This window comes from Plectropomus leopardus, chromosome 19 (genome assembly GCF_026936395.1).
Source record: "Plectropomus leopardus strain MGB_pleo_1.0 chromosome 19, ASM2693639v1, whole genome shotgun sequence".
Taxonomy (NCBI): Eukaryota; Metazoa; Chordata; class Actinopteri; order Perciformes; family Serranidae; genus Plectropomus; species Plectropomus leopardus.
This window is the reverse complement of record NC_142194.1, coordinates 6,531,221-6,542,448: the sequence shown is the minus strand read 5'-3', so window position 1 is coordinate 6,542,448 and position 11,228 is coordinate 6,531,221. Positions and strand designations below refer to the sequence as shown.

General features: G+C 41.2%; 1 protein-coding gene across 1 annotated transcript; it reads right to left on the bottom strand.

The window, feature by feature from the left end:
- Window positions 1-3,828: 3,828 nt before the first annotated feature.
- Window positions 3,829-10,633, bottom strand: fbxw10 (F-box and WD repeat domain containing 10). The gene is made up of 12 exons (XM_042508202.2): window positions 10,015-10,633; window positions 9,084-9,245; window positions 8,005-8,135; window positions 7,739-7,846; window positions 7,541-7,647; window positions 7,258-7,461; window positions 6,701-6,822; window positions 5,836-5,990; window positions 5,581-5,723; window positions 5,268-5,426; window positions 4,934-5,172; window positions 3,829-4,867 (listed from the first exon to the last, which is right to left on the bottom strand). The coding sequence occupies exons 1-12, from the start codon at window positions 10,529-10,531 to the stop codon at window positions 4,173-4,175; spliced, it is 2,742 nt and encodes a 913-aa protein (XP_042364136.2). The 5' UTR covers window positions 10,532-10,633; the 3' UTR covers window positions 3,829-4,172.
- Window positions 10,634-11,228: the final 595 nt, after the last annotated feature.

The window sequence follows — 11,228 nt, the reverse complement described above, 5'->3', positions numbered from 1 at the left end:
GAGGGGAGTACCATGATGGGGAGAGGGGGAGAGTTCTTCTTCTTCTTCTTCTTTGGAGTTTTATGGCACTTGGCATCCTTGAGGTTGTATTATTGCCTCAGAGGGAGAGTGACAGAACTGCAGGGCCAGTGTTTTCCATTAATAATCAAGACTATGGCGGGCCCCGATAGTCTTATTTGTCCCGCCACAGTCTCAGTGGAGCTGGACTGTTAATTAGGAGCCGGTATTATAACACTGTGGGATTGTTTATAGCGCAGTAGCGGCAGAGAGGAGCAGCAGAACATCAGGTGCATTAAAAAAGAAACTAAACTGTTTGTTCTGCTGGGCCTAAAACTCTCTTTCACTTACAAAAATCTGCTAATATCGTCTGTCATCCATCGATCTGATCAGCTGTGAACGATCAGTTATCCAACTCATGAATGACATCCAGCGGCAAAGGAGATAAAAAAGAACTCCGCCTGCTGCGCTGTATTCACGGACTCGCAAAAAGGTGATCTTTCGAACAGTGGACTAACTAACTCGATTACTAGATTACTAAGAAGACTAACTAAACGCCTGTGTCCACACTTCATTTCTCAGCAGAAAAACGATGGCAGGGCACTGGGTAGTGCCCCATCCCAGCTCTATGAAAAAACAGCAAATTTTAAAATGACATGCTGTCAACAATATCTTAAATTTAGTTAGCTAATGCAACACAGAGTGCTGAACATACAGCGGCAGCATCCAGTGTCGGCCGGCCGATCTGCTCCCACGAATAAGCGTTTCTGTCTTCGATGTGATGATGGCGAAGCTAAAGGAGTGGTAGTGACATCACCAGTGCCTTTATGAATTTTTGTTAAATCGGGGCGCTCGGGGCTGCCGCGCAAAAAACTGCTGGATGCAACGCCTTTTCTCTTGGCAGCAGCACACGTTCTCTCCTCATTGGAAACAAATGAAAAAGGATGACATGGACACAGGCCCTAACATCGATTTGGTCTGTTTTAATTTGTTTTTTTAAAGTTTGAATGGAGTGTGTTTTACAATAAGTTACCAAGGTAATTAAGCTAACATTAGTCTTAGTTTGTTGGAAGAGAGAAACTTGGATTGATGTACGGTCGTATTTTTATGTTTAATTAGAAAAATACATACAAAGAGGCAAAAGCAGGGTTCTCAAACTAGTGAGTGTGGCGCACTTTACGGTCCAACTGAGGAGGGTTTTCACTATAACATTTAACAACAACCACCATTTTCTTTTGCACCAGTCAGATGACCACAGCAAATAGTTCAGTGTCCTTTCTACTCGGTCTGTTTCTGTGGTTTTGGTCTAAATCAAGTTAAGAGTTCAACCCTGCTGCTGACACAGCATGACAAAAATTGAAAAATTAATTTGACAAATGAACTATGATGCAAATATCTGCCTTTAGAGATGGAGATCGATGCAGATCAAAGGTCAGCTGGGTCGCACTGAATCGTCTTTTGTCACCGCCAATCCTTAAAACCTCCTTTCACAGCGAGCGGGTTAACTGTTGTTTCTTTCAAGCTTCTCCTCATGCATAAATAAACCTGTACCCTCCTCTCTGGAGCCAACCCTCGGGCCTGCTCGAGGGAGCACAAGGTCTAAGAGCATTCCTCCATGAAGACTTTCCCTTTTCCAACTTTGCTTTGATTTTACGCTCATTATCCGCCCCGCAAATCTGGACAAGAGACTGCGTACCTGATGAAACAATGGGGGGGCTGTGCTGCATGATGAAGCTAAGCCGAGCTTGGGGTGGCAGGAGGGGATTGCATTGTCTGCCTACGTCACACTGCCACAGGAGGAAAAAGGCGGGGGACGCACTATTATCCCCGGTTTTCTGCAGACCAAATTAATTAGCAGCAGAACGCTCCTGAAAGAAGAGACTCTCTAGAGTGGGACGTCTTAGCCCGTCAGTCCTCCTCATAACCCCTTTGTTATTCACGGGTGCCCAGCTGTTGTGCTGCTGCTGTCAAAGCAGAGGACCTTCTCCCTGATCTTCAACCTCCTCGCCCCTAATGATGCCCTGGAGGCAGCGGGGCTAGAGGGCAGGTGGCTGGGTGAAAGGTCTCTGAACGGGACTCACTCCTCGCACTCTGACGACTTCTTGTTTGAAGTACCGCAGATGCTAAAGATCACAAAGATTTGTTGTTGCTTGATTAGCGAAGGATTGTTCATTCATTGACTGGAGGAAAATCAGTAGATGAGAATATTCTCCTAATGAAAAATTAAAACACTACAGCAGGTGCTCAGTGGCCGCCACTGATTATTAAAGCTGTTGGAATCTGAGAACTTGAAATTGTGATTTTGTACAGTTAGGCTCTATCTGCGTGTGTGCAGATATTTTTAGAAAACTGATATTTTCCCCTTCTGTTAAGAATAAACATATTCTGTCCACATGACTTTCATTTAACTAAATATCTCCGTCCAGAATACAAAAGTGACTCCAAACACTCGAATACATCAGCTGCCTATGGGCTAGGACTCATGCTGCGTCTTAAACCACCTGGAAAACACGAGGTCGGGCACTGGATGCTACTCTTGTGCCTTTTCTGTGCCAGTGACTGATATTTGAATTCGTCAAATACTTCCACTCTGTCAGTGCTTTGGGCATACAAGGGTGATGCCGAAAGCCACCTTCCACATCAACAGGAATGTGGCTGAACTACGTCAGATATGAACATGCTCAGACAGAACCGCAGCATAGTTTTTATACACTGCGGACGGCTGGACGGTGCTTGGCACATCAACATGCAGAGTGCAGGGGCGGCATCACTTGAGAATGCCGCTGGACTGAACCATAAGTGTGCGCATGAAACGCTGAAGGACAAGGTCAAGTGATAATACTGGCAGTAACCACTAGTAGAAGGTGCACAAGTCCACTTATTGGGCAGATGGGCGGGTGGGAGTTTCTCAAGTTTCTCAAAGTGCAGCCATTGTGTCTCACATATAGGCACTCAGGAATGCTTGAGCATCACAGCTTCACTCGCTTTTGAGTGTGTCTTCCACACATCTACATGGAAAACATTTGGTTTAAGGGTGCAAAAATCATTAGCATGTGTACAGGCCCTACAAATTTAGTGAAGTTAGGCTGACGTTACCTTTTTCACAACACCTACTGGAGATCTCATGACTGTTGATTCCTCATCGATAAAAGGATGAAGGAGCTCAGGAACAGGAAGGATGTTTTCGAAATGTGAAAGATTTCCTTCCACTCCTCATCAACAACAATCCCAATCTCTAAATCGTCCCACCATCTGCTGTTTCGACTGGGTCTGATCCAAAACCGCTATTTCTGGCGGACTTCAAACAGCAGACTCTGAGGTAGACCAAATAACACCGGGCACAGCAAATGGGCGAAGAGGTGCAGTAATACTAAGTTCAAGTGTAAAGAAGGCATGAGACAAAGCAGTCCTAACAAATTGTAGCAAACCAATAGTCTGCTGTTGTTGTTATTGTTGTTGTTGTCACATACTTGCTACACAAAGCCACACTGGGCATCCGCAAATTGAGGAGATTGTCGTAATTTCCTAAAAGTTCTGTTTACATCTACTAGATGAACAGTAACCAAGTAGTAACCAGTAAGTTTTAACAAATCTGCCCTGTAGAAGGTATAAAACATGACCTAAAAGTTTGCCTTTGGAAGGGGGGGGGGGCAAAAAAAAAGTGTAGACAAGGCCAGATCACCCCCCCCAAAATGATCACTGTGAAGAAAAAAAGTTCAAAGTTCAAAAATGCGAAAATACTTTTTATTTTAAAAGTTTGATGCAATAAAACTATAGATGCAAACGTCAAACGTGTAAAAGCTTCATATAAACTGTTAATTAAATGTGTGCTTCTCCCTCCCTTTATCAACAACTGAGTGTATTAATAGAAATATAATATCAAGATATATTCAACAAACACAAATCTTGAAAAATACAAACTTACCACTGATGAATAATAAACTAAAAATAAGTTTAAAAAAATGTAAAGTACACTACATAACTTCAGTATTTGTCCTGGGTGCTGGTCCAGCCTTACTCAGATGATACAGTACTGACCCCTAGTGGAATTTTAATGAAACATTACTTTTAAAATATGTCCAAAAATGACCATAACACACACTGTTCAGTGAAGAAAGAGTTCTGCCAACATATATCTTTAAAAAAAGTGTCTGTTGAAGCACATGTGACTTTGTTCACAGTGTTTTCTCCTGCTTCTGACTCCTCTTTGACAGTTTTTGCTCACAGCTCTGAGTGAGAGCCGTCTTGGCCCGACAGTCCTCTAGCTGGGTCACTGTGAGCAGCCTGAACCCTCCCTGCTCTCTGAGTGGACCCGCTGGGCTGATCCTGGGCAAGCTGGTGCTGGTTTTCATGCAGTGCTCTGGATTAGGTGGCATGCACTCAGTAGTCTCCTCTGTGGCTTTTGTATTGAATCCACTCACTCTCTTGATTGCCCTGCGTGCGTCGGCACTGTGTGGCTGAGCTGTTTTACAACATAAACTCATGTGGTGTCTCCTCGTGGTGTCAGGAGCTGTGGAGACGTCTCTGCGTTTGATCGCGTTTGACATATTTTGACTGACGGCTCTCTTTAAAATTGGAACACACGTCTTTGCCCTCGTGTGACGGCCGTCATGTGTGTGCCACTGTGGATACGCCTGAGTCTGTTTCATGTTGCAGCGCGAAGGATCTGAAGGTCCCCAAGAATCCCTCAGCCTGGCGTTGACCTCCATGTTGATGCTGACCTCGTCCGTGCACTGCGCCTTGTGGATGGCGTTGACCCTGAGGAGGATGGAGTCACGTGTCAGAGGGTGATGAAGCCCCCTCTTCTTCATGCGTTCACTTGTTGCCTTCTCACTCAGCATCACCGACTCTTTCGCACAGCGCTCGCTGGCTACAAAGGAAAAGTTTTATTTACAAAAGATCTTTTTGCTGTTGTTTTTGACTTGAGCGTGCTTACCTTGTGCTCGACATTTCGCAGAGGTAGGCAGGGAGCAGGTAAGAAGCTCAGCTCTCTCTGGCTTCTTGTTGTTGCAGTCGGTGAAGAGAAGTTTTCTGAGCGAAGCTGCAGATTTCTCTGAAACCAAACCATCCTGAGCCACCGCATCACCCTGACCTCCCTCTGCTGACTCTGCGTAATCCCAGAACACTTTGGCAAACTGGTAGAGCTTCACACTGGTTGTTGCGTTCACTAATATTCTGAAGGAGGGTGTAGAAAGAAATAATTAGCCACTACTGAACACTAAAGTTACAAAAAAAATCACACAGTAATAAAAAGTAAACACCTGACTCACCTGTTGTCGTGGAAGTGCAGCGACAGGATTCGGCCTGTTTCAGCCTCTGCAGTGATCTCTCTCAGACAATCTCCGGTGAGAAAATTAAATATCCGAATCTTTCCATCCGCACAGCCGGTAACGACACGCAGGTAGACGAGAGTTAGAGATTTGACCTCCCTGCAGCAACGTGAAACATTTTAAAAGCATATTGAAAAAAAGGGACTGAAAAATATGTTCAAATATACTGAAAAGTTTTGTATTTCCTACAAATTAAATATAATTGTGTAAAATACTTTCTCTGCGTCATCTGCTCAGGAGGTTTCCTGCTTACTTTGGGTGGCTGAAGGTCATGAGACACTCTCTAGTGCTGCAGTCGATGCTCCAGGCCATGACCTGACCGTTAGAGTCCCCGGATAAAAGGTGCCAATCGTCAAAGAAGAGACACTTCACTGAGCTCCTGTGGGTGTCGATCACCTTCAGGAAATAATACATTACACAAAATAATATATATTTATTTATAAACAAATGCAAAGGCATTATCAAGTGCAGATGTATATATAGATATTGTTTTCAAGAAATGACTCACTCTGAGCAGCGCCGCGTTCTCCATGTCCCATATTTTGACGAAGCCCCGGTCACAGCTGCTGTACACCCTTCTCGTGTTGATCCTCACACACTGGACGGGACTCAGGTGCTTGAAATGGAAATCCTCAAAATGCTTCCCTGTGTTCAGACTCCACACTGGCAGCGTGGTGGTTAAGTTTAGTTAACATTTTAAAACATATATGTTATTCTCTGTACCACAAAAAAGCCATTAGCCATGTTCAAACATGAACCAATTTAAAAAGATGTACAATGGTCTAATTTTCATCAGGTTTACGGGCAAATAAGGGGTTTGACAGTCACCAGGTGTTTACAGGGATTATTGTATAATTATTTAATTTGTACCATTTCGTAGTATTATTTCCTTTTTTTATCTCTTCCTCTTATTCTTTGTATATTAACAATATAAATATGTTTAGATATAGTCATATATAGTTTATTTTTATTTAAATTCAATGTATATAAAAATGGAAGGGGGTCAATTATTTTTCAGTAACTGATGGAGAAGGGCTGGGATTTTATATGTTTGCACTTCTTCCCACTCCTTTTTGATATGTTTGTTTGTAAAATCTTTTCTTTCCCATTTTTACATGATCAAAATGAATTTCAATTCATTTCAATTTAAAGTGTGTAAGCAGCGTCACAAAAAAGGGTCATCCAGTGACTCCCCTGAACAAGTATGCAAAAAACTCAGAAGCAATAATCATTTATTTTATTTTATTTACCCTTTATTTAACCAGGTCGGTCCCATTGAGATTAAGAATCTCTTTTCCAAGGGAAATAATGCAACCATATGTGTAAATCCAGAGCTTCAGTATGACTGTATGTATCCGTCAAAGGCTGCTTACCTCTGACTGAACCGCCTTTAGCTCCTGAGACGAGTCTGTCAGCGTGGACGTCGAGACAGTTGACGGTGCCAGTGTGACCATACAGCACCATCACACACCTGTCCGTCTTCATATCCCAACACCTGCAAAGACAAAACAAAACAAACAAACAAACAAATAAACACCCACCCTACAAGTTACAAAGAGGAAACTATTTAATTCAATTCAAATGTATTTATAAAACCCATTATCACAAATCACAATTTGCCTCAGAGGGCTTTACATCTCTCTGTCCTTGGACCCTCACAGTGTCAGGAAAAACCTTTAAAACTCCCCCAAAAAAACTTTAATGGGGAGAAAAACACGGTAAACACCTTAAGACTGTGGAGGGATCCCTCTTCAGACGTGCAATACATATCGTAAAGAACAATAAAATAACAGTAGATGACAAAATGACACATAGGAGAGAGAGAGGGCGAGTAACATAACAATAACATAACATACAACAACAGAAAAATGTAAAATATATTAAAAATATATGTACCGTAGTTATCACTGATAACCATCGTCCTCCTCACCTGATACTGGCGTCGCAGCTGGCAGTTATCAGCAGGTCTCTGTCGTCACAGAGCAGCACGGCCCGGATGCTGCCCACATGGCCCTTCAGCACCGACACCACTTTGGTCTCCGACGCCACGTAAAGCAGACGCACCACGCGGTCGTTGGAGCCTGTCACCATAAACGAGCCCCCTCTGTAGTCCACCACCCGACGCGGGTCTTCTCTGTCAAACACAACCAAATTAAATCAGTCTTGTTTTTCTTCCAGCGTGCAGTGTGAACAAAGAGATTCAAAACACTTACTTGTCCAGCAGCATCGTGGTGAAATATGCACCACAGTAAACATTTCGCTCTTCCATTTGCACGGTCTTGGTTCTGGTTTTGGCGTAAGCAGCTTCAAACGGCTTCATCTGTGCAACCAAACGAAAGGATAATCAACTTATTTACTGCCGTATTTCTGGTACAAAATAAGTTTAGGAGTCCGGGTGTTGATTTGTTGACCTTTTGGACATTGGGGTGAATATCCACGTTCTCATCATCCTTGGCAGGTACAGGGACTGCAGTGAAGTTGGCATAAGTAGGACTGACTATATTCATACCTTTGCACCTCTAAAACAGACAAAAAATTTTATTGTCATACGTTTGACGCCACATTTGATTCCATCCTCAAAAACCACAACAACTTTGCACAGTTTTAAATATGCAAATCCTCAGTTCCAAATTTTACATTCATATTACGAAATCACGTAAACATTCAAAGGCCTCACCTTCATCATTGCTGCAATTTGATCCTGGAAAAGTCGTCTGAACTTGATTTCCTCCTCGGTTTCCCGTGCAAGGTGCTGCCAGTACTGACAGACTTTCTGGCAGCGTCTCAAGGTGTGCTCATCTAAAAGACCTGGTAGAGGACACACGTAGACAGTACATAGAATAAAAATGTAAAAACATACGTGATGGTAAACAAAACGCCATGCACAGATGCTCATTAGAGCTGCGCTGACAGCTGCAGAAAGTTAAAAAAGACAGAGGATTACTATAACAGTTTCAGGACTTTTCCAAAACTTTAAATTATATTTTACTGATTCTGTGAATTGTTCTTTACTAATTCCATGACTTTTCCAAAACATGAAATTATTTTTACTAATTCCATGACTTTTTCAGGCCTGGAGCACGTGACTGTGAAATTGACTTTCCATGTTTTCCATGCCCGTGGGAACCCTGTTTGATCAGAAAAACACATGAACCGTTGACACACACTGTTTTTCTGTGGTGGAAGTAACTAAGTGCATTTACTTAAGTACTGTGAATACAGTTTTGAGGTACTAATTTACTTAGTAGGCCAGTATTTCCATTTAATGCTACTTCTACTCCACTGTATCTATGAGGGAAATATAATCCTTTACTTTTACTTTTTACTACATTTTATTTTTTCCTTTTTTAGTGACTACATACTAATTGTACAGCATGTGTCATATTCCTCTTTTTGAACCTGCATACAGAGCTCACTGGTCGTTTGATCGGTAGGGCTTTGCTCTTCTTATATTCAAGGGTTAACCACTTGAATGGGGTAAAGTTGCATCACCACAGTGCAGTTACAGTGGCTTAATTTATTACTAGTTTATGTCAATGCACAATTCAGATTGAACAGTGGAAAGTCAACTCCACTTCTGTTTCTGTGTATTAGTATCTTGAAGCAATAAGAGAATGAATATTATCATATTAATGTGCAGCATTTATACTGTTTATGTTGCATTAAAACAGTAAGAACTAATAGAAATACATTCAGAGTGCAAATCTGGCGGTGTGCATGTGTTTCTGTTGTGTTATCAAAGTGTTAATGGTTTACCTAATATCCTCTTTGACAGGTGAACAGGCAGACAGCTGATGAAGTCTCGGTAGCGGCTGACTCCGGATACGGACTTTGAGGATCCAGGCACCACCATGAGAGCAGGGTCCTCCGAGTCTCCATCACTGTTCTCAACACGCTGACAGGTATGACGACTACTCACTGAAAAGGAGCATAAGGTCAAAGTCAGCTCTAATGTCAATTCTGCCATTTGTGTTAGACATACAGAAATCAGGAATGTGTTTCTTCATACACACAGTGCAAAGAAAAAGTGCAAAGAGAAAATAAAGAATAAAAAAGAAATACATAGAATTAAATAATTACAAAAACAATACTAAACATGCACCAGACTAAAAAAGAAAAATATAGAAATAATGTATATACATACATATACTGATTATATGTTTAACCCTTTGAAACCTGGATCAACATTAGTTTTCTTGACACCCCTCACAAGTATTTAAACTTTAAAAATGAACAAATTGCTTTGATTTCTCCCCAAAAACATTTGGAAAAAAGTAATCAGTAACTTGGCATGAAATGCCACAAATTGCAGGAAATCAAAATTGTAAAGGGTCACAAGAAAATGACCTGAAAAAATATCAAGCAACTATATTTATATATTTAAAATGAGTTATATGTTATGTTCGTAATAATAATAATAATAATAATAATAATAATAATAATAATAATAATAATAATAATTGTTATTGTTATTATTATTGTTATTGTTGTTAACTATAACTATTATTATAATAAACGCATTTATTTATTAATTATCTATTTACATTTTCTTTTTGCTAACTATCTAAATATATTTCTAAAGCCACCTCTGTGCATCTTTATCTGTGCCCTTTGCGGACCTCTAGTGGTACATGGTGGGAATTGCAGTGCAAGACTGTTGCAATATATATATATATGTTTTTTTTACCATTAAATTGCAGAAACCCTCGTTTTTGTCTGACCAGGAGCACGCTGGTTAAATTAGCCACCATGCGTAATAGTTCCGGGTCACAGAGAGAGAACAGACGGCACAGATATCGTGATTTAATCCAGTCGGAGCTGCTGTTGAACCAGTCCCAGATCTCTTTCAGGTCCATCCCGAGCGGTTTCCCGTGCAGCCCCCGCTGCGCGCTGCGGGAGGGGCGGTAATCCTGAGGGGAGGTCGGGCTCCTGGATCTGGCATAAGTGAATAAAGTCCATGAGGTGACACCCAGGACCCTCTGGATGCTCTCCAGCACTTTAATGTTCCTGCACCGCAGCAGCAGCTCCACCATGAACCTCCTCTTGAACTCATCCGACACTTTCCGCACGCACCGGGAGGCGCCCGGAGGATTGGGGGCGAAGGCGCAGGACGGACACATCCCGCACATATAGGGACATCCCTCCGCCGGTTCACGGTCCACCTCACGCTCCGACACACCGACGCTAAATTTAACGGATTTCATCTCGGTGCTTTGAGTAGTTTTAGGTTTCTCTCTGTCGGCTTCGTCGTTGCCAGGAAACAGTTGTTACTCTTTTTTTTTGTCCCACTCTAAACAACATCAACAAACATGGTTCAGCAGGTTGCCAGGCAACAAGGAACGGATGCTGTCAAGGCATTTAGCAGAGCTATAATAATAATAATAATAATAATAATAATAATAATAATAATAATAATAATAATAATAATAATAATAATAATAATAATTGATAATAACAATAATGATAATAGTTTTGATAATGATTATTATTCATATAGCAGCTTTTAAAACAGAGTTTACAAAGTGCTTCTTGCAGAGGCAACATAATTATAAGAGCTAAACAATAATGCCAAACTAAGGCTAGACAAAATTTATAGTAGTACTAAACAAGAGAGAAACAATCACGAAACAACAATAAACACCCACACAAATAAGAGTAAATATAATTCAAAAAATAACAAACGGAAATATTAGCACTAAGATTATACAAGATCAAGGCAGAATCAAAGAATATATTAAAAGACAACTTATAAAAAAAATAGTTAAATTAAAATGTTTACTGTTTACTCAGTGACAGAAAAGGGGTCCCACTGGTGTAAAAGATATCCCAGCTAGCAAGGAAAGTTCCCAAAACATTGGCTAACATTACCTACAAATTGCAACAATGTTTTAAAGATTTAAA

What these genes read in the sequence shown, in the direction of transcription:
- fbxw10 (XM_042508202.2), bottom strand. Translation starts at nt 10,531, where the DNA reads ATGAAATCCGTTAAATTTAGCGTCGGTGTGTCGGAGCGTGAGGTGGAC. An exon ending in AGGGTTTCTGCAATTTAATG is followed by an intron (nt 9,246 to 10,014) that starts GTAAAAAAAACA and finishes GCTCCTTTTCAG; the next exon opens with TGAGTAGTCGTCATACCTGT. An exon ending in TGCGAAATGTCGAGCACAAG is followed by an intron (nt 4,868 to 4,933) that starts GTAAGCACGCTC and finishes TTTCCTTTGTAG; the next exon opens with CCAGCGAGCGCTGTGCGAAA.